At 41.2% G+C, this 26,694-nt stretch overlaps 1 protein-coding gene across 2 annotated transcripts in view; it reads right to left on the reverse strand.

The window, feature by feature from the left end:
- SPON1 (spondin 1) overlaps positions 1-26,694 on the reverse strand; it is a 263,826-nt gene that overhangs the window by 187,904 nt on the left and 49,228 nt on the right. For both annotated transcript variants that reach the window (XM_039251833.1, XM_039251832.1), the window contains exon 3: positions 1,771-1,904. In XM_039251833.1, coding sequence (XP_039107764.1) covers positions 1,771-1,904 — 134 coding nt within the window. The remainder of the gene's footprint in view (positions 1-1,770; positions 1,905-26,694) is intronic.

A 26,694-nucleotide genomic window follows, 5' to 3' on the forward strand; every position in this document is an offset into this window, starting at 1 on the left:
CCAACTCAGGACCAACAAGAGAAAGCCAAATATGCTTTCCAAACCAATCACGTAAGATGCTCCACTTCTAGTTAGCCTGCTTCCAGCTTCCTCATGTTAATACCCTACCCTCCAATCAGAACACACCAGCAGTCTGCCCTTTATTTCCCATATAGGCTTTTCCACTCCTCCGCCAGTCTCGCTCAGAGTCCCTGCCAAGGCCTAGTGATGGCAGTGGACTTACTTTCTATATAGAGAATACTGGATAAATAGCTAAGGTTTCTTCTCATTTAAGTGGCCTTTATTTCTATAGGCCTTCTCTCATATTCCAACTAGAGATTAGATACATGTTATATACTGGGGTTTGTATATAAGGTTTTATTTTTCAAAAGTTCTACTGCTAATTATTTTTTTTTTAAATCACCAATATAGATTAATGCCAAGAGACACACTTATCCAGGAATCTGAGTAAGAATATTCTGCTTGCATTAAAGTAAGAAACAAGTGATATATAGGCAGATGGCAGCAAAGGGAGGCCAGACAGAGACAGGGCTGGGCCTGGGCAATGGACAGAGGCTTCCAGAGACCTCTCTAGGCTTTTTTTCTGTAAGCCAGGCACAGCTGAGTCCAGAAGACGCAGGGTGTGGACTGCCTAAGTGGAATATCTCCTTACCAGCCCCTCCTCAGAGGTGAGCTGGAATTAACCACAGCTGTAAGACTTTAGAAATGTCCACCTGCCAGAGGTGACAAATGAACCAAATACATAAATAAGACCCCAGGGGACTCAAATAAGAGGAAGACGACTGGGGAGGTCCCAGCCCCTTACCTCCATGGGAAAATGGCTTCTTGGATGCTTGGATTGGAGCCCTGTCCATCTACCTATGATAATTTGCCTGTCTGAAATCCTAAAATTCCCAGGATCACTTTACAAAGTTTTTCAAGTCTGTTTAAAATAGGTTATGGCTGCATTTGCCCAACCGGTGAATGTTAATATATGTCTCAGAAAAAAAAAAAAAAAAGGAGTCAAATAAGTTTGGGAAATGCTAATGAAACAAACAGATATCATTTTAGTAGGACTTTGCAAAAGTTTAAATATGCTAATATATGTTGTGAATCTATATAAAGCATTTTCCAAACTTATTTAAGTGTAGAAATTGGTTTCCTGCCCACATATTTACATCTCCCTGAACATCATTCTATGGCATACTGTTTTGGAAACACAGGTTTGAGACAATTCTACCTTTCAAAGGAAAATTATTAACTGGTTAAGTTAATACCTCTTATAATGCATTGTAACTCACCAAAGGGAGGATCGGAGACCAGATAGGAAGTTGCACAAGAGGACAATTTTGATGGAAGGAGGAAGAAAACAAGATCATAAAGCAGGGCCAGAGGCCAAGGAAGTTATAGTTGGGTCTCAGGTCAGCCTACCACAATTTAAGGACAGTAGATGTTAAAGTCCAGATGGAGGAAGTCAAAGATTATCTTTATGTGGTTTGTGATTTTCCTTAACTAGCCCCAGTATCAATGTCTCTGGAAGATGGAGAGTGGCCATGAGAATCAATGAACTAGATAAAAATGGAGATTCAGGTGAATGGTTGTATTTATAGCATTTCATCAGTGATGGCCCTTGGCCCCATTTCAGAGTTAAGATAACTAAGGGCAGAGAGATGATGCAACTCATTTGATGCCCCCGCAAAGCCATGTTTCTTTCTGCAGCCACACCATGAGGTCTTTGATAGACCACAGGGAAGGAGAGTGAAGGGTGACAAAGATCCCTCATGTACTTACTTTAGAATCACACAGCCGGTTCCTGCCGGTGGCGCGATCCAGAACACCTGTATCCTTGTCCTCCTCCGTGGGGTGCTTTCGGTGACCGCAACGGGGCAGTTACTCATAAACTGTGTTTCTTCTTCATCTATGATCTGTGGAAAACCCGTGGAAAATAAATACATTAAAATGCAATGTCACTTCGGGAAGGTTCTTAAGTTTCGGAGTTGACACTTCCTTAATTTTATTTTTAAACCTGTCATTTTGTGTTAGCAGCTCTATATCCCCAGGCACCAAAATAGCGCCTGGCATAGAGTCCCAGTCAATGCTCGTTGAATTAACATGAGGGCATGTTCTCTGCTCTCTGGGACCAAGATCTTGAATCAGCACTTTGAGAAACCGACCACTAGGTGATGATCTTGCTTATTTCACGAAGATAAGCTGTGTCCCACTTGAGGGGTGAGGGGGAAGGGCAGAGGAGGAAGAAGAGAAAGGAATAATCCAAAGGCAACCCTCTCTAAATAGCTAACATCGGTAATTCAACTACAGTTGTATAACTTGAAATCAAAATGCTAAAAGAAAACACCCCTTTGGAGGAAGAATACCAAAGTACTTAAACTCTCTCCCAGCTTCATGGCACTATTTACTTTGCAGTCTCTACTTTCCTAGTTTGGGCACTGTATTGATGTTCTTGCAAGTTAACCATCAAGATTTCCTCGGACACTGCAAAAAAACCTGGTGGCCATTTCCATTCCCCAAGACTCGGTGTACCTCCTGCTTGCTTCTGGGTCTGCTACTGGGACTTGCCTATTCCTCTAGTACCATTAGAGAGTGTTAGGCTCGGAGGCATCTCTTGGGGGAAATCATCTAAATCCAATTGGTCTTTAGTGCCAACTCCAATTGATTGGCAGGAGCTCTGTCATGAGTAGTGCTAATAACAATAATGGATAACATTTATGGAGTGTTTCGTATGTGCTAGGCACTCAGCTAAGTGCTTTATCTGAATTACTCATTTATTCTTCAAATACAATTTAATAAGATGATAATATCTGTACCGTATATAACTTTTAAAAATTCATATTCCTTTTAGGACAGAAGGTAAAAAAAAATTAAGTCACTCAAGATCCTTAGTTCATCATATATTTTTATCACTGGACAAAGCAAAGGCAATCTTCTATTATATATCTTTACATTCTTTATCCTACCCCTATTTATCTATATCCTTTTGTGTGTATTTATATATGTATATAAAATATAAGTATAAATAAAAGTATACAATATATAAATATAAAAATATATAACATTATATGTATTATATGTCTTTATATATGTGTGACTTACTTGAGATTACACAGAATTGTTTTGTATTTGAATGTTTCTTCCACTTAATCTTAACGCTTTTAAGATACAGGCTTCCCCTACTGTCTGAAAGTATAGCATACCTATGAAACCATTCGTAAGCTGAAATGGCATCAACTGAAGAAGCAATTACCATTAATTTATGTGGAAAATTTTTTGACTGCTCCCAGACCCCAAAAATAACCTCTCTAAGGCTTTTCTGATACCTTAGGACACATCTTGCTAACAGATGCACAAAATAAATCAAGAGAAAACACAGATACTCACAGATACAGTCTGAAGCTATGGGGCTTGATGTGGGGATGCTGAGTGCCATTCCCAGGGAAGGAGCTTGGCCAGGCCACTCTTGCTGCTCAGGTGTGCACTGCCTCTAAACAGCTCACTGCCAAACAAATGCTGCATGCTATTTTCACTTTTTGCCTTTTTTCATAAAAGTGAAAATCTACCGTGGACTTCTCTCAGTTGGCGAAAAAACACACTAGTGTAGGTCTTGTGTAAAAGCAGAGTGGTAGAATGCGAACTTTCAAAAAGTGGGAATGCCTGTATGCCACTATTACTATATGTGAATGTAATTCATTGCTTCTGACTGCTGCCTCGTATTCCCCTGCATGCGTGGACCACATTTTACTTATCCATTTTCCCAGTGAGGTGCCGTCAGCTGACTTCCAGATCTTTACCTCCAAAAACATGCTGCAACGAAGAACTTCATGCAGTTTCTCAGCAATATAAACCATGGAATGGGAATGCAAAGTGATTGGGTTGTGGATATAATCATATTAATTTCACTAAATACTTCCAGCTTGTTGTACAGAATAGCTATACCATTCATTCTATTAGCTATTCGCAAGTGTTCCCATTTCTCCATATCCTCACCAGTACTTATGAATATTGGGCTTTTTTTTTTTGAGAGAAAGAGAGACAGCGTGAGCAGGGGAGGGTCAGAGAGAGAGGGAGTCACAGACTCTGAAACAGGCTCCAGGATCTGAGCTGGCTGTCAGCACAGAGCCCGACGCGGGGCTCGAACCCACGAACCGCAAGATCATGACCTAAGCGAAAGTCGGACGCTTAACCGACTAAGCCACCCAGGCACCCCGATTATTGGGCTTTCTAATGGTTTCCAATCTGATGGATGTAAAGTGGTATCTTGTTTCCATCTAATACTAGCAACTTTGAGCAACTCTTTAATTTATTAGGTTTCACTTTCTGTGAATTGCCTACTCAGAATTTTTGCTGGTGGAATTTCCTGTCTTTTTCTTGCTGATTTGTAGTACTTTCTAGATATGAACTCCCAAACATTTACAAATATATTTCTGCCACCCAGATGTTCATTTACTTTTGGGATTTTTCATTTAACAGATACAACTTTCATCTAGTCAAATTCACCAATTTCTCTCCTACGGCATGCACTTTTGTGGTCTTGCCTAATTGAGAACAAACACAAAGATATTTTCCAGTACTTTTTTCCATTGGCTTTATAATTTTACCTTTCACAGTTAGGTCTTCAATGCATTTAGACTTTATTTTTTTAATATTAATGGAATAGGGCTCCAACTCCATTTTTTCCACACTATGAGCTAATTTTAAAATTTAATACATTTATTTATTTAATTACTTATTTATTATTTATTTTAAAGAGAGCGTGAGAGAATGAATAAAGGAGACGGGCAAAGGGGTAGAAAGAGAGAATCCCAAGCAGGCTCCTTGCTTAGTGCAGACCCGAGTCGGGGCTCTATCCCAAGTCTCTGGGATCATGACCCAAGCCAAAATCAAGAGTCGGATGCTTAACCAAGTCACCCAGGCACCCCTAACCTTGATTTTTTAAGAGCAGTTTTAGGTTTACAGCAAAATTGAGCAGGAAGTCCAGAGTTCCTATAGACCCACTGTCCCCACACATGAACAACCTCCCCTATTATCAATATCTGACACCAGAGTGGTATATTTGTTACAGTTGATGAACTACACTGACACATTAACAGCACTCAAAGTCAAGAGTTTATACAAGGGTTCATTCTTGGTGCTGTATATTCTATGGGTTTTGAAAAGTGTATAATGACATGTATTCACCATTGAAGTATCATAGTATTATACTGAATAGTTTCACTGCCTTAAAAATCCTCCGTATTCTGCCTATTCATGCTTTCCTCCCTTCCAACCCCTGGCAACCTTTAATCTTTTGTTATAATTGCTTTAGTTCCAGGAGATTTTTTGTTGATTCTTTCAGATTTTCCTACATAGACAATCAGGTCATTGGAGGAAAAAATGAGTCATTTCTTCCTTCCTGATCTGTATAACTTTTTACTTCCTTTTCCTCTCTGAGTACATTATCTAGAATTTCCAGTATGATGTTGAAAAGTAGTGATGAGAAGGGACATACTTGCCTTGTTCTTGATATTATTGAGAAAGCTTCAAGTTTCTTACCAGTAAGTATGATATTAGGTATAGATTTTGTTTGTAGATGTTTTTTTCTTTATCAAGTTGAAGACATTCCTCTATATTCCTAGTTTTCTGAGGGTTTCTATTATGAGTGGGTATTGGGTTTTGTCAAATGCTTTCCCCACATCTATTGATAATAATCACATTAGTCTGTTGAAAGTGATGGATTACATTAATTGATTGTCAAATATTGAACCAGCCTTGCATTACCTGGGATAAATTCCACTTGGTTATGGTATAGATTATTTTTATATATTGTTGGATTTGATTTGCTAACATTTTTGTTGAGGAATTTTGCACCTACCTTCATGAAAAATATGAGTCTGCACTTTTCTCTTTTTGCAAATTTTTGTCTGGTTTTAGTGTTAGGATAACACAGGCATCATAGAATGAGTTAGAAAGTAGAATGTTGGTATAATTTCTTCATTAAATGTTTGGTAGAATTCACCAGTGAACCCATCTGGGTCTGGTGCTTTCTGTTTTGGAAGATTATTCATTAGTGATTATTCTTTAATAGATATATACCTATTCTATTTCTTCTTATGTAAGTTTTGACAGATTGTGTCTTAAGGAATTGGTCCATTTCATGTAGGTTATCAAATTTGTGGGCATAGAGTTGTTCATAATAGACCTTTATTATTCCTTTAGTGTCCATTGGATCTGTAGTAATGTTACTTCTTTTCTTTTTTTAAAAATTTTTTTTAACATTTATTTATTTTTAAGAGACAGAGAGAGACAGAGTGTGAGTGAGGGAGGAGCAGAGAGAGAGGGAGACAGAGAATCTGAAGCAGGCTCCAGGCTCTGAGCTGCCAGCACAGAGCCTGACACGGGGCTGGAACCCACCAAGCCACCAACCGTGAGATCATGACCTGAGCTGAAGTCACACAGCCAACTGACTGAGCCACTCAAGTGCCCCTTTTTATTACTGATATTAGTGATTTTTGTCTTCTTTCTCTGTCTTTTGTTTGTTTGGCTAGGGGCTTATCTTTTTTTTTTTTTTTTTTTATCTTTTCAAGGAGTCAATCTTTTGATTTTGTTAGTTTTCTGTATTGATTTCTTGTTTTCAATTTCATTGATTTTTGCTTTCATTTTTACTACCTCTTTTCTTCTGCTTACTTTGGATGCAATATTCTTTTCTTTTTCTGGTTTCCTAAGTTGGAAGCTGAGAATATTGCTCTTAGATCTTTTTCTTTTCTAATATATACATTCAAGGCTATAGATCTCCCTTAAGAATTGCTTTCACTACATTCTACAAATTTTGATAAGTTGTATTTTCATTTAGTTTAAATATTTTAAAAGTTGTTTTGAAATTTCTTCCTTGACCCTTGTGTTGATTAGAAATGTATTGTTTATGGGGATTTTTCAGCTATCTTTCTGTTACTGATTTCTAGCTTAATTCCATTGTGGTCTGAGAGCAGGCATTGTATGATTTCTTTATATTTGTTAAGGTGTGTTTTATGCCCCAGAATGTGGTATATCTTGGTGAATGTTTCATGTGAGCTTGAGAAGAATGTGTAATCTGCTATTGTTAGATGAAGTAGTCTATAGATGTCAATTATATCCACTTTATTAATAGTACTTTTGAGTTCAACTATGTCCTTACTGACTTTCTGACTGGTGGATATGTCCATTTCTAATAGAGGGGTGTTGAAGTCTCCAACCATGATAGTGGATTCATCTATTTCTCCTCATAGCTCTACCAGTTTTCACATCACATATTTTAATGTTGTTGTTAGGTACATACACATTAAGGATTATTATGTCTTCTTGGAGTGTTGACCCCTTTATCATTATGTAATGTTCCTCTTATTACTGATAACATTCTTCACTCTGAAGTCTGCTGTCTGATATCAATACAGCTACTCTTGCTTTCTTATGATTAGTGTTAGCATTGTGTATCTTTCTCTAGCATTCTGCTTTTAATTTATATGTATCTTAGTGAATTTCTTATACACAACACATCAGGGTCTTGTTTTTGATTCACTCTGACAATCTGTCTTTTAGTCGGTATATTTAGACTATTGATGTTTAAGGTGATTATCAATATAGTTGGATTAATATTTGCCATATTTGTTTTCTATTTGTTGACTTTTTTTGTTTTTATTTTTGTCTTTCACACTTTTGTCATTTTTGGCTTTGAACAGCTTATGAGTCCATTTTTTCTCCTTTCTTAGCAAGTCAATTATATATATACATATATATATATATATACACACACACACACATATATATATATTTTTGTTGCTTTTTTAGTGGTTGTCCTAGAGTTCATAGTATATACTGACAGCTAGTTCAAGCTTACTTTCAAATAACACTATACTGTTTTACAGATAGTGCAGTCACTTTATAATAACCAAAGATTCCTAGTTCCTTCCTCTGGTCCCTTAAATTTTTGTTTTCATTTAATTCACTTATACATAGCATGAATATAGATGTAAACATATATAACTGAATGCATTGTTGCTATTATTATTTTGAACAAACTGTTATCTGTTAGATCAGTTAAGAATAAAAACATAAAAACTTTTTTATTCCTTCACTTTTTCCTTCTTTGATGCTCTTCTTTATGAAGATACAAGTTTCTGAATTACATTATTTTTCTTCTCTATAAAGAACTTTTAAAGCACTTCTTGAAAGACAGGTCTACTGACAACAAATTCCTTTAATTTTGATTTGTCTGACAGTCTTTATTTCCTCTTCACATTTGAAGAATAATTTCACAAGGTACAGAATTCTCAGTTGGTGTTCTGTTCCAACACATTAAATATTTCACTCCACTCTCTTCATATTTGCGTGGTTTCTGAGGAGAAATTGAATATAATTCTTATCGTTGTTCCTATATAGGTAAGGATTCCTCCCTCCCCCACTCTGGTTTCTTTCAGGATTTTTTCTTTACCTTTGACTTTCTTTAGCTTACTGATAATATCCTTAGGTGTAGTCTTTCTGCATATCTATCCTTCTTGGCATTCTCTGAGTTTCCTGAACCTGTGGTTTGGTGTTTGATATTAATTTGGGAGAAATTCTCAGTCACTATTGTTTCAAATATTTCTTCTGTTCCTCTATCTCTTTCTTCTGGTATTCACCTGATGCATATATTACATCTTTTGTAATTGTCCACAGTCCCTGGATACTCTGTTCTGCATTTTTTCAGTCTTTGCTCTCTTTGCTTTTCAGTTTTAGAGGTTCTGTTGGTATTTCCTCCAGCTCAGAGATTCCCCAGCTGTCTAGTCTAGTCTACTAATACATTCATCAAAGGCATTCTTCATTTCTGTTACAATGTTTTTGTTCTCTAGCATTTCTTTTTTGTTCTTTATTTTTCCTTAGGATTTCCACCTCTCTTCTTACGTTGCCCATATGTTCTTGCATGCTGTCTACCTTATCCATTATATCCTTCAGCATATTAATCATTGATATTTTAAATTTCCAGTCTGATAATTCCAACATCTCTGCCATGTCTGCTTCTTATGCTTTCTCTGTCTTTTCAAATTGTGTTTTTGTGTCTTTTAGTACACTTTGTAATTTTTTTGTTGCAAGGTGAACATGATGCTCTAGGTAAAAGGAACTGAAGTAAATAAACCTTTAGTAATGTGGTGGTAAGATGTTGGGGAGGGGAAGTGTTCTCTAGTTCCTAGGATTAGATTTCAGTCTTTTAGTGACTTCTGCCCCTGGACTATGAACTTCACTTATTCTTCTTAGCCATCTCCCCAATGAACCCCTTTTGTCTTAGGTGGGACTGAAGGCTGAAGAGGGCTGGAGTTATATATATTTTTTTCCATCACATGGTAGGCTTGAAGGGCCTAGTGTTGGGTATTTCTCTTCCCCCAGATAGATTAAGTTCTGGTAAAATAGTTTCTCCTGAGGGCAGGCCTTGTTAAGAACAGAATGCACTGATGTATTTAAAGATGGTTTCATGGGGTACCTGGGTGGCTCAGTTGGTTAAGTATCCTACTTCAGCTCAGATCATGATCCCATGGCTCGTGAGACCGAGCCCCATGTTGGGTTCTGTGATGAAAACTTGGAGCCTGGAGCCTGCTTCAGATTCTGTGTCTCCCCCTCTCTCTCTACCCCTCCCCTGCTCACATACTCTCTCTCTCTCAAAAATAAATAAACACTAATAAAAATTTTAAGACAGTTTCATTTCTCCTCCCCCTGCCAGAAGCACAACAGAATTTTTCTCTAATATTTACTTTGAGAACTTGATAGAATTCCTGCAGGTAAAACTCACAAAAATTTTGTCTCCCTTGCCCTCAATGATTGGGTGCTTCTAAGTTTTTAACATGCCTATGCTGGCATGTGAAGATTTCCACTCTGGTAAGCTGTGGTCCCCTGTATCCTCCTGTATGTGTCTCCAATATTGAGGACAGTGGTTTGCCCTGTGAACTCACTTCTTGATGGATCTAAGAAGAGTTGTTGATTTTTCAGTTTACTTAGCTTTTTACTTGCTGTTAGACTAGAGCGGTGACTTACAAGCTTCTTACATGTGGGATGGAACACCAGAAGTCCACACAGTGAATTGCTTTTACACCACTCAATCCATCATTCCCCCATTTTTTTTATGATGCCACCTCTGTCATATATAGGATGACAGTGTGGTTTATTGTCCAAACAAGGATGAAGAGGTGGTTATTAACCATTGTTCTGGAATAACAGGCAAAACTGAGACTTTCCCAGGCAAATGAAGACATAAAGTTTGGAGCTTTGGGGAGATTTGTCATCATTTTAACTTGTTTCTTACTACAGGAAAAAACAGAAGTCATCAGATGTAAAGTTCCTCATTTTCTCATCTGCATCCACCCTGTCCTCCTTCTTGCTGTTAATAGAGGAGCCTTCTTACTTTGTGTGCATCTCTGCTTTGCACCCATCACTTCCTCTTGACTCTAAGAATTACTTTTCTCTCCAGATTTAACTTTTGCCCCCATGGAATCATTCCCATTAGCTTATTAAGCACATTTGAGTCTTTCCCATTAAAAAATTAATCAATCCTTAGTTATCCCTTCATATCGCCAGTTATGGTGTTTTCTCTCTCGTCTCCATCACAAATTACTTGAAGAAGTTGGCTTGGCTTTCTGATTCACTTCACCTCCCACTTATTCTCAGCCCAATTGCAGGGGTGTGGGGAACATCACAGTACCCAGACAGCTCTAGCTAAGAACATCAGTGCCTTCTGCAGTGCTTAATCCAGTAAATATCATGTAGTCTTTCTTCTTGAAGCACTCTCTCTCTGCTTGGCTCTAGTGCCATAGCTCCTTCCTGTTCTGCCGACCCCTCCACTTCCTGTATTCTCCTTCTCCACTTTCTTTGACTGCTCATCCTCCTCGACTGGTCTTTGAATCCGAAATTGCTTATGGCTAGCCCTAAGCCCTCTCCAGTTCTGACTTTATTCTATCTCTCTCTGTAGGTGACCTCATTCAACTAATGGCTTTAATTACTACCTATGTGTGGATGACTCACAAGTTTATATTTCCAGTCCTGGTCATTCCTCTGATCTCTAGAAATGTATCTCTGACCCTCTATCTTCTATTTGCATTTCCTCTTGGATCAAAATCACCTCAAATCTACCTTGTAAGCAACTAACTTAACTATCCTCCCTCTAGCCTGGCCCTACTTCAGTTGTGCAAGTCAGAAACACTGAATGTCCACCTTGGCTCTTTCCTCCCTCTATCCCTTCATATCTAGATGTTGTCCATTTTACCTTCCAAATATCTCCTGAATTCCTACTACCATCATTACTACCACCCCAGACTAAGCTACATCATTTTTAATCTGAACTAATATAGTCTAACTAGCCTTTGTACATTCTCTCTTGCCTTTCTCCAACTTGTTCTCTATATGACAAGCCAAAGTGATCCTTTAAAAACACAAATATAATAACCCCCTTCTTAGAACAATTTCATTGCTTCTAGAACCAAGACTGAAATCCTTAACAGACGTGAATCTCTGCCTTCCTACCCCTCTAGCCCCATACTCCTTCCTTGTTTTCTGCTCTTGGCTACAGTGGACTTGTGTTTTCTCCTGCCAAAGCCCAACCAATTCCTATTTCCTTTTCCCTCCCATCCTTCCCCTCTCTCCATATCCCCCTCTTCCTCCTTCCTTCCCTCTCTCCTTTCTTTCTTCCCCTCCTTCCTTTACTGAATCTCGGCTCACTTATCTTTTTCATTGAAAAGTCTTCCCTGTCTTCTTTCACTTGGCAATTCCCTCCCTCATATATTCTCATAGGACCCATCTCGTTCCTTTTAGACACTTCATATTTTAATTTTACATGCATTTGTTTGATTGCTTGATTAGTGGCTACTTCTCTAATAATCTGAAAGCTACATGAGCATCATGTCTTTTGGTATTTTTTCTCATTGTTTTCCCACTACTTAGCACAGAGCCTCATACGTAATAGTTGCACTCTGAAGAACTAGGCGTTCTTGTCTCCTCCCTTTGGTTGAAGATTTCCAGGTCTATGTCTGGGCTGTAATATCTGCTTAGCTCTCTTAGACAACTCCCTGGACTTTCTTCTGACTTGGGACTTTGTTTTTCTAGGTGATTATTAATAGCCTTCACTATAATAATAATGATGATGATGATGATAGTATTTATTTTTTGAGTATTATATTGGCCAAGGACTTTACATATATGGTTTCCATTCTCCCCCACTCCCAAACTGGTAAGCATTATTAAGCCTAACCTTGAAGAAATGACTGTGATGTAGATGGGTTAACTAACCCGTCTAAGTCCAACAGTGGTAGAGCCAGGGTTTGAGCCCTACCTGGCTGTAATGTTTATGCTGTTTCCCTGTGTCACAGTCCCTCCTAATAGTGCCATTCCCTTATGTTAGGTAAGAGGTTTCTCTCTAGTCAAGCTTAGTCCCACGGAACCACATATACTGGGCCAGCCTATAACAAGTAAATACCCCACTCCAACACACACATAAATACTTGGTAAATGTAAACAGTACTTTGCTTCATATTTTCTTGAGGGTACTTAGTTTCCCTTAGGCAGCTTGTGTGTGGTGTGAGGGTGGATTTCCAAACAATGTGATTTTCTTGGACTTGCTCACTCAGCTTCCGGTAAGAACCCCATTTACTGGCAGTCACAGAGAACTTTCGTAACTTTTAAACTTAAATGTTTACAATCTTTGGGATGATTTTAGGTGACTATATCAGAAAAGCCAAAAGTAATGAATATTTAATTTTCTATGTGCCAGATACTTAGTATGGTCACATCATTGAATCCTTGATGGGAATAATTATTTCCATTTTACAGATGAGAAAATGAAGCTCAGAATGATCTATTCTGACCTAGCGCTGTCTGAAGCCAAAGCCTGCACTCTTTCCAGTTGCCTCTGGCAAAGATTCCAGTGGGGGATAAGACTAAGACCCTTGGCCCAGTATGGAAACAAGGAATGTTTTCCAAGACACAGAAGCCACCTCAGGTAAATATGGTTGTTTATCCACAACCTCAGTTACCAGATGGTAATTAGGCATTGAACAGAAGGTTGTTTCCTCCAATTCAGAGAATGCTCCCAAAGTTGTTTGCTTTTCAGAAAATATCAGCTTCTTCCAATAAGCCTTGGGTCTATCAAAACCTGCTCTTTGTTTTTCTAGATGGTTATTAATAGCCTTAACTATAAGAATAATAATAGCTAGCATTTTTGAGTACTATATGGGCCAAGGATTTTACATATATGGTTTCCATTTCCCCCCCAAAACTGATAAGCATTATTAAACCTATCCCTGAAGAAACAATTGTGACACAGATGGGTTAACTAACCTGTCCAAGTCCAGGTTAGTCTTTTCCCATCTCCCAGAATCTCCATACTCCTTACGGTCTGAGTAGAGCCACCAGGTTAGCCACCAACCAAATGACCAAATAAAGCCTTCACCACTCATTTCAGTCTGTGATTTTTTTTTTTTCCGACTACCTGAGACCAGAAAATTAAGACATATTACAATGGGTGGTTGTGTCTGGTAGTAGTATTATGGGTGATTTTTCTTTCCTTTCTATGCTTTCTGTATTTTCTAAATTTTCTAAAATGATGATGCATTATTTTAAATGAAGAAGTTTCTAATATTTTTAAGGACCCCATTACAACATTCCAGGGCTAACATTTCTGTTCTTTGTTGTTGTTCTTTTTTTTTCAAAAAGCATAGGCTAAAACAAACCTTCAGAGGATAAGTTTAAGTTTAAAGTCACTTGGGAGAGATTTGCTGGTGAAGCAGGCTGCTTGGCTCCCTTCAAGACAGAGCTTAAGGGGGATGCCTAGGCAGCTCAGTCGGTTGAGCGTCCGACTTTGGCTCAGGGCATGATCTCAAAGTCTGTGAGTTCGAGCCCCACGTCAGGCTCTGTGCTGACACTTCCGAACCTCCGAGCCGGGAGCCTGCCTCAGATTCTGTGTCTCTCTGCCCCTCCCTCACTCGCACTCTGTCTCTCTGTCCCTCTCTCAAAAATAAATAAAACATTAAAAAAAAAAAAAAAGACAGAGCTTAAGGGACCTGTGACTGATCCTTATTCAGCCAAGTGATATAGCCAGGTAAAGCAATCCAGGTTCAAACAGGGAGACAAGGTTTAATTTCCAGAATGCTCAGCAACCTATAGTTAAGGCAACTGGTTGGGCAGCTGGTCATGAAGAGACTTTTCAATACTAGCTTTCTAAGCTCCCTCATCAGCATGACTGCAAAAGTTTCCAAAACTTTTCACTGATCACACTCTTAGTCCTGAATCACAAGCCATACCTATTTTGAAAGCTGCATCATGAACTGCCTTTACCCTTATGGTGTCTACTCTTCCCTCATCCTATTTATGACCTCGCTTTCTTTTCAGACTTGAATACACAGCACTTCTTTTTAAAAATCTAATCGTGATGGTCCTCCTCAACTCTGATCTGGATTCTCTCCTGATATGCCGTCTCACCCTTTCTGGTATGGCAGACATAAGCCTCAAGAGAATAACCTAAATGATGTGAAGATCCCAGATGGAGTCTCAAGCATTGTAACAAGTGGGTGGGAGTGGGACATCTGGGAGAATACTATCCAAAAGTTCATGGAGGTGGCATCTTGGACATTTGGCTTCACAAAGCGGAGCTTCAAACAGAGATCAGGGCTGGTGGACAGGGTCCCAGTTACTGCATGGGAACCAAGGAGAAGTTGGACAATTGACACAGGAACTTGGAATGGCATCCACAACAGGAAACTGGTCCCAGGAACATGGTCTTGGGGCACAGCTGGCAGGAGAGGGTAGGTTTCAAAACTTGGGCCTTGGTTTAAGAAGGGACTTCTGTTGGGGGGATGTGAGATGGAAGTAGGGGAACAACTTAGGAGCTTGGTACTCAGTACAGGGCATCACGACCAAGGACGCCTCTCAGGGTAGTGATGTGATAACCCTCAACAGGGACAGTGGTTACTTAAGCATGTTGTCCTCAAGTCCTTATTATTGATCTTGGTAGTGGGTGAGCGGAGTCTGAGGGAGAGGACAGTAGTTCATCTAAATATGTATTGTTGCATCAGAAAGTTCAGGTTATACTAACACGTAGGATCAGTTAGGGTGGCAAATGAGGGAAGATAGGTCCTTTGGCATCATCTCCTAAATATTTTCTTCTCTGGACACTTGTGTGAAGTGGCATGGTAGATGGAAAGCGTTTGAATGTTTGAATCAGGTAGATCTGGATTAAATCTTGGCTCTGCCACTTTCCAGTTGGATGACCTTGGCCAAGTCACTTGCCCCTATGAGTCTGTTTTCCCTGTCTGAAAAATGAGGATAATAAAATGCATCTTGCTTGACTGACTTAAAAAATAAATGAGGATGTATTTACAAAGCATTCGATACCTATAGCAAGCCCTCAGTATATTGTGGCTAAAGGGATACGTTCCCCCAATATCTTATGCTAGCTAATTATATTAACACCGGAGAAGATCCTGATGAAGAGCAGCAGGAATAAACTTTTTATTATTATTATGCATGAGGTACTTGTTCAATGTAGGAAAATTAGAACACAGAGAGAAAAGTATTATGAAACAAACATTAGTCATAATTCTACTACCCCCCAAGAGAGCATTATTAACCTTTTGATGTGTATCTTTTCAGATTATACATACATATGCAGGAATATACGCGATTCTAGAAAATTGGGTAATTACTGTCTTGTGACCTGATTTTTTACTCAACAGCACATCATGAAACCTCTTTCTTTTGTACTCAGTGTACCTCTCAATAGAATTTTCTATGACTGTATAATAGCCCATAGTCCACTTTTTAACCTAAGAAACCTCAGCGTGTTGAACATTCTGTTGTTTAAAATTGTTAGGCTATTATCATCATCCCTTATGGCTAAATTTCACATCCTTAATTTTTCTGGAAGTGAAATTAATGTAGGTTATTATTGCTGGATCTTTCCAGGAAGGGATTTTGAACCATTTAAGTAAAATCTGAGCAAGAATCCAAAGAAAATAATCCCAGTCATTAAATATCCTCTTTCTAGTTTCCCATGTGTATTTTTTTAGTGCAGAAGTCATGGAAGGAAAGACAGCTGCTTTGCGTTTTATGAAAGAGCTTTCAATCCAGATTTTAAAAAAATTAAATAAAGATTTTGCCTTTATTGCTCTAACGGAGAAATTTATTTTAGAAAAGTTTACAAAAGGGCGCCTGGGTGGCTCAGTCAGTTAAGCGCCCGACTTCAGCTCAGGTCATGATCCCACGGTTCGTGAGTTCGAGCCCCGTGTCGGGCTCTGTGCTGCCTGCTACAGGTTCTGTGTCTCCCTCTCTCTCTGACCCTCCCCTGCTCATGCTGTGTATCTCTCTCAGAAATAAATAAAAACATTAAAAAAAAATTTTTTTTAAGTTTACAAAGACAGAAGAGTAAAGGGGAGAAAAGTCCCTCACTATTTCAGTAATTTTGGTTTGTTGTTTCCTTCTAGACTTTTCTCCTTTATATTTTGAAATGTGTAGATAGTCATGTTCATGTTGCTTGTGTAATGTTGTGTCTTGTGTTTTCCGTTTGTTCTAGGAGCCTCCACATGTTTGCAGGTTTTTCTAAAGACATCAGAAACATTATCTGAATGTCTCATTGGCTGCATTACCCAGTATAGCTTTTGACAGTCCCCCTCTTCTGGGCTGTGAAGATTTAAGTCTAAATCTTGCTCTCTTTCTGTTCAAAGCCCCTCACCTCCCAGTGCCTATCTGTATCTTGTCACCAGTTATTAGCATCCTTTCCTGTTCTAGTATCTCTTCCAACAGATTCTTACTTTCATTTTATTCATCTCCTTTACCCTTTCTGCTCTATCTTCCCTTTGCCTGGGGCATGACCTCTACCTCCCAGAGGTGAGAAGCATGTGACAGACTGGGGGAGGAGCAGTGCAGAGGTGACCATGAGCATTGTAGGTGGCCCCTCTGTCACCTTGTTCTGGGCACATGGCCTCTGATCCGTGGCGGCTGAGTCCTGAGAGCTAATGGACTGTGTTCACTGCTGAAAAGCAGATTAATCCTCTATGCTATATGGGCTGTTTCACATACTGAGAGCAAACACAGCAGACCAGGCTTGGGAGCAGGGCTGGGCCAGGACACGTGGGTGCCCTGTGCAGGCTGATAATCTGGCCTCCTTTCAAAATGATATTCTCTAAATATTTGCCCAACATCCATTTGGAGGAGAGGCTGAGAGCTGTGTAGGAGGAAGCAGGGAAGACTGCTAGCTCAACTCTCACTCCCTCCTTATTGCCCTGAGCAGTTCAAGTCTTGGCTCTGGATGTGCACGTCTCACCTAGCAATGAAGAGGCCTGGAAGGGAGCCTAGACATCATCTCTGGTCACTTAAGCACAGCTAGTAGGAGGCAATGGTAAAGGGCCTGGGAGAGCCCAACAGCCTATTTACTAGTGGTGTGGCTCTGGCAAATCCCCTAACCTTTCTGGAAGGAGTCTTCTTATCTATAAAATAGGCGATAAAAATGGTACCAACCTCAATGAGCTGCAAGGGTTTAAATGAGTTAATGCATATAAAATAGTTAGAGAGGTTCCTGGCACAATGCTATCACTGTGTGGATTATAACATGGTGTGTTGTTTATAATAATAAATATCATTGCTATCATCATTCTCATGTCATGCTTGCTCTCAAGAGTTCTAGTAAAGACAATTTTCTTTCATCTTGTTACATCTCCACTGATGTTTTAGTGATTCTTACAGACTGTTATCCTGGCACCAAGCCAGCTGGCCTGAACCGAAATCAAGCTTGGCTTGGGTGCTTTAAGTATAGTGAACACTCCAGTGGAGCTGGTGTGTGTGTGTGTGTGTGTGTGTGTGTGTGTTGGGGCCATTGCCTGATCACTCTATCCACACTATAGCCCTTGGCTTAAAAAAAAAAAAAAAAAAAAAAAGAACCTCATCCTCTACTAAGACAGGCAGAGACAGACATGGGGGGATCTGGTAGTTTATCAGGGGGTAGGTAATCCTCAGTAAAAGAACAGGCGTCTCCTTTAGAAGAACCAGAAAAGAAGAAATCTCAGAAAAGAAGAAAGACTTCTTCAAATGAAGTGAAATATGCCTCCTGGAGTCCTCAAAGACAGCCTGGGGTGCTAGAGAGTATGATGTGTGGGCTTTCAAACTAGGCAGACCTGGGTCAGATTTCTATCTTGGTTACTGAATGACTTTGAAACAAGTAACTAACCTCTCTGTGCCTCAGTGTCCTTTGTAAATGGCTGTGTCATGCTGATAAAGGAAGATCTCCAAGGTGTCTAGAAGAGTTAGGTGCCCAATAACTGTGAGTTCCTTTAAAGACAATCAGAAAATGGGCCCTAACAGCAGCCTTAGTGCCCAGAGCCTAGCAGGTGATTGGTATGTGGGAAATCCAGGGCATCCCAGAATGCACAGTCATAGCAATAGTATCATTATTTATGGAGTCCATACTCTATGCTGTTGCTAACACTTCATATCCACCAATAATCCTGTGAATTCAGAAACAGGGACCAGGAAGCGGGAGCCTGGGCTCACATCCCGCCAGGACCCCAAAGCTAGTGCTTGTATCCCCTGGATCTAACTCATCCCCTCATCTTCCACTTGTGTCAGTTTTGACTCAATGCTAGAAAATCACTCTGATAAATAGGTTTAAACAAATAGAACCTTCTAATTGAGGAACATTATACTAGGTAGTCTAGTGCCTAGGAAATAAATCAGCCTTTTAAGTTTTATATTGCAATACAGTGGAAATGTTTAATAATTATTGCCAGAGAATGGTATAATGCAGTACTAAAAATGAGTAATTGAAAAGCCCATCAAGGCAGATGAGGCATCTTCTCACTGAATTGCTCTTGAATACTTTACATAATTATTTCATTCAGATTTATGATCAGCTCAGCAAAGTGTACATCTCTCCTGCCTTGCCTGTAGCTGTTCGGGAAGCCTTTTCACATTGCGCCAACACCTTCTGGGATGGACAAATGAATGTCTCTAGAATGCGAAGAGGACTTTCAGTGGTTTGACTTCATTTAGCAAAAGGACAAAGTTATGAGTGGACACAGTTTGCTGAGGGCCCTCTGTGTCCTGTTCACTGCACTAGAGTTTATATGCATTAATCATGTTGGCTCATTTAAAGTCCACACCAGCCCTGAGAGCGGACTATATTTTCCATCTCACAGAATAAACTGAGGCTCAAAAACTGGTGTCATATCCTCAGATTCACCAGACTGATAGTGAACTCACACCAGGCTAGTCTGGCTCTAAACCCATGGCCTTTCCACTACATCAGCAGCCTCCAGAAAGTGCCTGTGTACCCAGAGAAGGCTTAGATTTTTGGAGAGAGGATTTTGGTAAGGTCAGAGGCAGGAAAAAAAAAAAATGGATCCCAGCCAGATTTTATTTGCAGTTCTGGCTCTTTAAACACCCGAGTTGATCCCTCTCCCCATCCTCATTCTGTCATTCTTACAGTGTCAGCACGTCCAGGCAGAGAGGGACCCAGCCCTGTCTCCATGAGGACTACAATTCCCCACGTGTGCAGCCTCCTCACCCTGCCCAGATCCTCCACGGCTGTGGGCTTTATCGGAGGCACAAGCTTATCAGCCTGCCTCTCCCAAGAGCCTGTGGAGTGGGAGTTCTTGGCAAATTTAGTTCACTGGCAAGTGTGGACAGATGGTTGTTGGGATGAGCCAGCAGCCTTTGTTTCTGGTCTCACCCATATGTCAACATGACCCAAAATGAGGAAAAGTGGGGAGGGGGTAGGAGGAAAAGGTTGGGGCCAGTTCACAAGCAGGAAAAATAATACGATTTTTACAGTGCATTTAGAAGATTATAAATAGAAACGTTAAGACTCTGTGACTCTCCCCTCCCCTAGCACAAGACAATGACCCTTCCAGCAGAAGACTGAGTTTTCTCCCCACCACCCCAGACTTCTCTGTACCTATGATGTATGGGCTGTGCTCTGCTGAAGTCAGCACGTATCAGCAGAGGGTCAAAACTGTACTCGCTGCTCCCTTCTCCCTTCTCCCCTCCCCTTGAGGATGGGTTAAGGTACTGCTGAGGGTTCTTTGACAAAAGGCTTAAATGGGTCACTGAATGCCTTCATTCTCCAGGACACAAAAGCAGGTCAGGTTCTCCTCTCTTGTTTTTGTTTTGAAACAGCAGACTTCGTGCATGGACTTATTATATCTTAAAGAATATGGTACATGTCTGTGAACTTCTCCACACCCTGGGGAAATGCCAAGCTTCAATCTAGCTAGATTTTAACACTAAAAATCTTTCTTAAAGAAGTGGGTTTATGGTAACTCTTAGTGGCTCTTTGTCAAACACATGCAATGTGGTTACTACCAGCCGGTGGGTACCGAGCACTTGCAAAACAAATCAAATATCTGAGGAGAATGCATTTTGTCTTTGTGTGCCTAAAGGTAGAGGGTTGGGCTGAACAAACTGATCGGATAATGCGGAAAAGGGTGGGAGGCATCCCCCCTGCTCTAGTGAGGCACCTGAGCTGGGACAGCAGGGAGGGAGCCAAGATGTGAGCAGTTCACGAGCTCACAAATGATAGGAAGACGTTCTCCCAAATAATTATCAGGAGCCAGAAAATCAGCTGTTGTCTTGTACACACAGTGTATTGTAGGAGAAAGAGCATTAATGGGAGGGATATGGGGCTGGGAAAAACAAAGAGAGAGGGAGGAACAGGCAAAGGAGCAATAGATTGAGGGTCCTTCGGGGCCATGGACTGTGTTAAGAGTGTCTGTTTGCTACCCCTCCAACTCTCATGGCAATTCCCTAAGGGCCTCAGACACTATTTCTCCTTCTTGTTGCTAAATCGGCTTCTGTTCACGGTCTCACTCTACATGCCACCTCCTCTGGGAAGGCTTCCAGAGCCTGATCCAGGTGTGCTGAACTCTGTACTTGCTCCCACCTCAGACCAGTTGAACCAGAAGCTCTGGGAATGGGGCCAGGGAAGCAGTGCTATTTTCAAAGGCTTTGGCTGATTTTGATGGACACTTAGGTTGAAAACTATCTTGAGTGTAGTCCATCATATGACAAAGCAGGGGCTGGGTCTACCTTGCTTGCATTTGTGTCCCCAGCACCTAGCACAGTGCTGGGCACATCATAAACAGTTAATTAATCTTTGCAGAATGAATAAATGAATTAAAATTAGAGATGTATTACTACTCCTTTTTCAGAGAAGTGGAAACTGAATCATGGAGGCAGGAATCACTGGCCTCAATGGCAGAGTTGCTATACGAGGAGGGACTAGGGGGTAAGCTCCATGGGGACAGGGACTTTGTTTCATCACACTGTTTCCAGCACCTAGAGCTGGCCTCAGACAGAACAGGAGCTCAGCACATGTTTATTGAATAAATGATGCCCCTGGTCTCTCGTAATTTACAAATCAATCTCTTTCCACTCTATCTTGCTGTCAGTCCTGTCTCTGCCATTATCTCTGTGGCTTTGCACAAACCACTTCTCTCTGGATCTGTTTCCTCAAATGAGGACACTGGGTGAGAGCGCCCCCAGGATTCATTCTAGTTCAAATCACAGCTGACTGCCCTGTCATCGTATAGTGTCACTTTGAAGAATGCAAACCCAGTTATAATGCCAGCACTTTCCACACGCAGCATTTTCCGATTTGTCAAGAGGCCCCTGGATCGCTCCCTTCCAGGATTTTTTCTGTACTTCTCTTCCTTCCTTCTCTGCTTCCTGCCTCTCTTTACTTTCTCCCTCCCTTGGCAAGTTTTCCCAATAGGCATGCTGTGGTCAGCAAGAGTTCGCCTTAATCTCCTGATCAGCCCTCGCTCCAAAGAGCAAATCCACAGCCCAGAAAATGTAGCTATTAATGTATCATCCCCCAAATCCAATTAAACTGAAAAGCATCGCTTTGTTGATGTAGTTGTAGTACCCGGGAAGAAGGGAACTCACATTTGTTAAATGTGTACTACACGCGCACGGAGCTTCACTATGTTATCTTATTTAAGCTTCCCCTTGACTGCCTGCCAGGTGTGCCTCCATAGTATCTCCAGCACCCCAGAGCACCCACACTCCACAAACCACAGTGACAACCTCCCAATTTCTCTGCTTCCACACTTAACCCCTGCAATCCCATCTTCCCGCAGAAGCCAGAGTGCACATTTAAAACTGTAAGTCAAAATCATGTCACTTCCCTGTTTAAAGACTTCCAATGGCTTTCCACTGCATTTAAAATCCAAACTCAGTGGCAGGGTGGGAGGGTCCCTGGGTGGCTCAGTCAGTTAAGCGGATGACTTCGGCTCAGGTCATGATCTCGAAGTCTGTGAGGTCGAGCCCTGCATCGGGCTCTGTGCTGACAGCTCAGAGTGCTTTAGATTCTGAGCCTCCCTCTGAACACCCTCCCCCCCCTCCCTCACCAGATGCCAGTCTGCAACTCTTCACCTGATCTGGCCCCTGCCAACTTCCTGGACATCATCTCCTGCCACTCTCAGGTCTGACCACCATGCTTGCTAAGTCTTACACATGCTCCACTCCAGAGCCTTTGGTGGCTCCCTTGGGTCACCTCCATCCTACATGATCCTACCCAGAGATCTTAAAGAGTTAGGAAGGAAAAGAGCGAGGAACAGACTTAGATAAACTTCAGAATCCCGTGGCAGTCGGTTTTCTAGGCGAACCAACGTGAACTTGCTTTTTACTTTGCTTCTCACCTTCACTTCTCTGTGTTCTGTCACAGGAAGGGAGATGACACAATTCAAGCCATTCTGCAGATAAAGTTCAGTGCATTTGCAAAATGTGGTGAGAGCCAAATACGCTGCCTGCTCTGCCCCTTCTGAAAGATTTCAGTAATTTATAACTTGATATTTTTAGACAGTGAGGGAACAGAAGTTTAGGGGAAAGAAGCTAGAATTTACTGATCTATGTGCCAGGCCTTTTAAATATGAATTTGATGAGTCAGCAGATCAACCCTCTGAAATAGGTAGCATGATCCTTTGTTACAGAGGAGAAAAGTGAGGTTCAGGGGAGTTAGGAGTTCCTGAGGAACACACAGCTTTCCTAAAGGACAGAGTCACTATTTAAAAAAACAATTTTTGGGGCACCTGGGTGGCTTAGTCGGTTAAGCGTCCGACTTTCGCTTGGGTCACGATCTCGCAGTTCGTGGGTTCGAGCCCCGCGTCGGGCTCTGTGCTGACTGCCAGCTCAGAGCCTGGAGCCTGCTTCAGTCTGTGAGCCGCCCTCTCTCTCTGAACCTCCCCTGCTCATGCTCTCTCTCTCTCCTAGAAATAAATAAAACATTAAAAAAAAATTTTTTTTAATTTTTTAAATGTTTATTTATTTTTGACAGAGACAGAGAGATAGAGCATGAACAGGGGAGGGGGAGGGGGAGAGAGAGAGGGAGACACAGAAACTGAAGCAGGCTCCAGGCTCTGAGATGTCAGCACAGAGCCTGATGTGGGGCTCAAACCCACAAACTGTGAGATCATGACCTGAGCTGAAGTTGGACGCTTAACCAACTGAGCCACTTGGGCACCCCTAAAAAATGTTTTTAATATTTATTTTTCACACACACACACACACACACACACACACACACACACAGAGTGTGAGCAGGGGAGGGGCAGAGAGAGAGGGAGACACAGAATTCAAAGCAGGCTCCAAGCTCCGAGCTGGGGCTCAAACTTACAAACCATGAGTTCACGACCTGAGCCAAAGTCAGATGCTTAACCAACCTAGCCACCCAGGCGTCCCAGGAAAAGGCCACTATTCTATCCAGCTGTACCTGATCGTAAATCTCAGGCTTTGTCCTCTGCCCATCTTCCTTTACTGAGCACATTCTTTTTTCCCCAGGAAGAAAAAAACACCTCAGAGTAAGCAACAATATATGGGTAAGTAAGGATTAAGATATAAAAGTGAGAAAAGCCTGTTTTCCAAGAGCACATTTGAAGCTTCCATTTACCTGTGCTAATTGTAATATCTTAACAATAAGTTGTTTTTAAATATTCATTAAATTGGATCCCCTGAGGGCCTGTACTTGAGAACTCCGTTAGCTGATACTCTGAATTCCTAACTGCACTTGAAAACAACCCAAAGTCTTCTCTCCCAAAGCATTCTATAGTTTAGCTTAGTGACCAATTCAAAATGACCCCTCCACTCAATTAGTGTTTTTTTGCCTTTTTCTTTTATTCTTGAACCTTAAGGTCAAACTTCAACAAGGTCACCTGCTGAGCCCCATGCTGAGCTCTCCTTGTGGGAGCTTGTTGCCAAGAGAACAATCCTACTTTCGACAATAGAAACAACAATCAATGCTTGCACAAAAGATTTAAGGACAATGGGAGATGTGGGCGAGTTAATTATGCTCCCAGTCCCTTTGTTCCTCACAAATAAAGGGCACTGGGTGATCAGTGAACTTTTGAAGCCCAAGTCACACTACATGAGAAATGGGTTCTCTATGCCTGAGAGGTTCTCTCTCCATCTCTCTCGCACAACTTCATTTATATCAGAAATATCCACACTGTTAGGTCCCTGGGGGAAGGAGCCAGTGCCAGAGCAGGAAGTCGAAGACACACATTCTGGGGGAAGTCAGGAAACTCACTTAACCTTTCTGAGCCTTGGTTTTCTCCTGTAGAACACAGCTCAATGGTACAGAAATTCCCTGCAGTTCTAAAATATATGGTTCTGCTGTCAGATGCTGCCTGTTTGGGAACAGCGGAACAGAGCTATGGGTTAGATCTCAGTGCTCTGGGGCCTGTTTTCTTCTCATGCTGTCCACCTCCTGGGAAATGGCAACATCTATGCTGATGATGGATAGCTCTCAGCCTTGACTCGCCACCTTCTCCCCGAGGTCACCCTGGGCCTTGTTGGTACAGAACTCTTATACCTTTTCCATCTTGGTCTATGCAGATTCCTCCTAAACACAGCTTCCTATCATTCATTCATTCATTCATTCATTCATTCATTCATTCAATGTCGATCGCCTATTTGTAATGTGCCAAGACATACAGTCACGAACCAAACAAAATGAGAACTGTGAGTTAAAACAGCCAGGTGAATCAGACATTACATATCTTTGTTTTAAAGGTAAGAAATATATAAATGTGTAAAGTAGAAAGTGAATTGTGTTCATGTTTCTACTTCCCAGGAAAAAAGTACCGTTTAACTATTGGCTGGTATTATCTAGCTGTTCTGTAACTTTGTTTTCTTACTATTGTCCAAATAGATCTTTATCCCCATACGTATATATCTACCATATATTTCTAAATGCTTGCATAATAATATGTGCCCATTATATTCTATGTATTTCATTTGTATCAGCTTCCTGAATTCTCAGCATAGTTTCAGGAGTTAGTACTATAATTATCTCATTTTACAGCTAAGGAAACTGAGAGTCCCAGAAAGTTTCCTAGAGACCTGAGGTCACACGGCTGGTAGGAATTCAGTCAGGTTCCAGAATGCCAGCTCTTAGCCACTGGTCCCAGCATTCCAGTGCCAAGATGTATCATCATTTGTTTTAATTATTCCTGTATGGTGGACTTTTAGATCAATTAACCCTCTTTTTTTTCTTTTCTGTTATAAACAAAGCTGCAAGCAACATTCTTGTGCTTGCATCAGCCTATACTTGTCTCAGTCTGTCTATTGGGTTCATTCCTAGAAGTGGAAGTTTAGAGTTAAGGGGTATGAGCATTCTCCGTTTGATATACATTGCCAAACCAACAGAAATGCTGGATTAATTTGCACCCCTACCAAACTCATACACAGAGATTGCCATTCTCTCTTCACCCCTTGGCGCCACTGAATCTGCTCTGGCAGTGACCGCTACAACCTCCTCACTGCCAAATCTGACAGCTCTTCACAGCCTCCTCCTGCGCAAAGCTCTACCACGGGGACCCCTGCAGACACGCCCTCCTGGAAACTCCTCCTGGGCTTCTCTCGGGTCTCTTCTTTGGCTCTCCTCTCCTCTAAAAGGGAGATGGCAAAGGGCTCTCATTATCCCAGTTTTACAAACTAGGACACTGAGGCAGAGGGTATTAAGGAACTTGCCCATGGTCATAAATCTGCAAAGTGACTGAGCTAGGATTCAAACCACGGCAATCTGGTTTGAGAGTCCACATGCCTGAATACAATGTCAGACTGCCTCTCAGCAACCTGGATGATAAAGAGGCCTCAGGATGTGATGTGCCCCCAGGGGAACGCAACACCCTCCTCCCTCATAAATGCGCCCCTCCTCCAAACTCTCCTTCAATCATGGCAGAAACTTGGGAGTCTCCTTGGACTTGTGTCTCTTTCCTCCCCCAAGTCCAATCAGTTACCTTCTGAACAAATTCTGAGCTATTCCGCTGTGCCTGGCTTACAGTAAATGCTTAATTAATGTTGGCTGCTATCATCAGACTCTTCACGTTTGAACTGCTCCGACTGTCTTGTCTTTATTTCACCATCCAAAACCCTCCTGCCCAGTAAACTCTCCCCTGAGCTACTGGCCATTCTTTTACTTTGGGTCTTTGAATGCTGTGTGGTCCCCTCTGCTCTAAGTGCTCTGTACTACACTCTCTCTAATTAATTCTTCTACAACTTAGCCCAAGGGTCATATCCACTAGGAGGCCTTCTGTTTTCCTCCCCTACTCCCCAACTGACCTCCCAGCATGCTCTGCAGATCTCCTTGCAGCCCTTATCATATCATGTCATTGGTTTGCTTATCTGTTCCCCTCCCCTGTCAACCCTGCATTCCCAGACCAGGTTATAAAATTCCTCAGGAATAGAATA

The sequence above is a fragment of the Hyaena hyaena genome, unplaced genomic scaffold (genome assembly GCF_003009895.1).
Source record: "Hyaena hyaena isolate Hyena2069 unplaced genomic scaffold, ASM300989v1 scaffold_401, whole genome shotgun sequence".
NCBI lineage: Eukaryota > Metazoa > Chordata > Mammalia > Carnivora > Hyaenidae > Hyaena > Hyaena hyaena.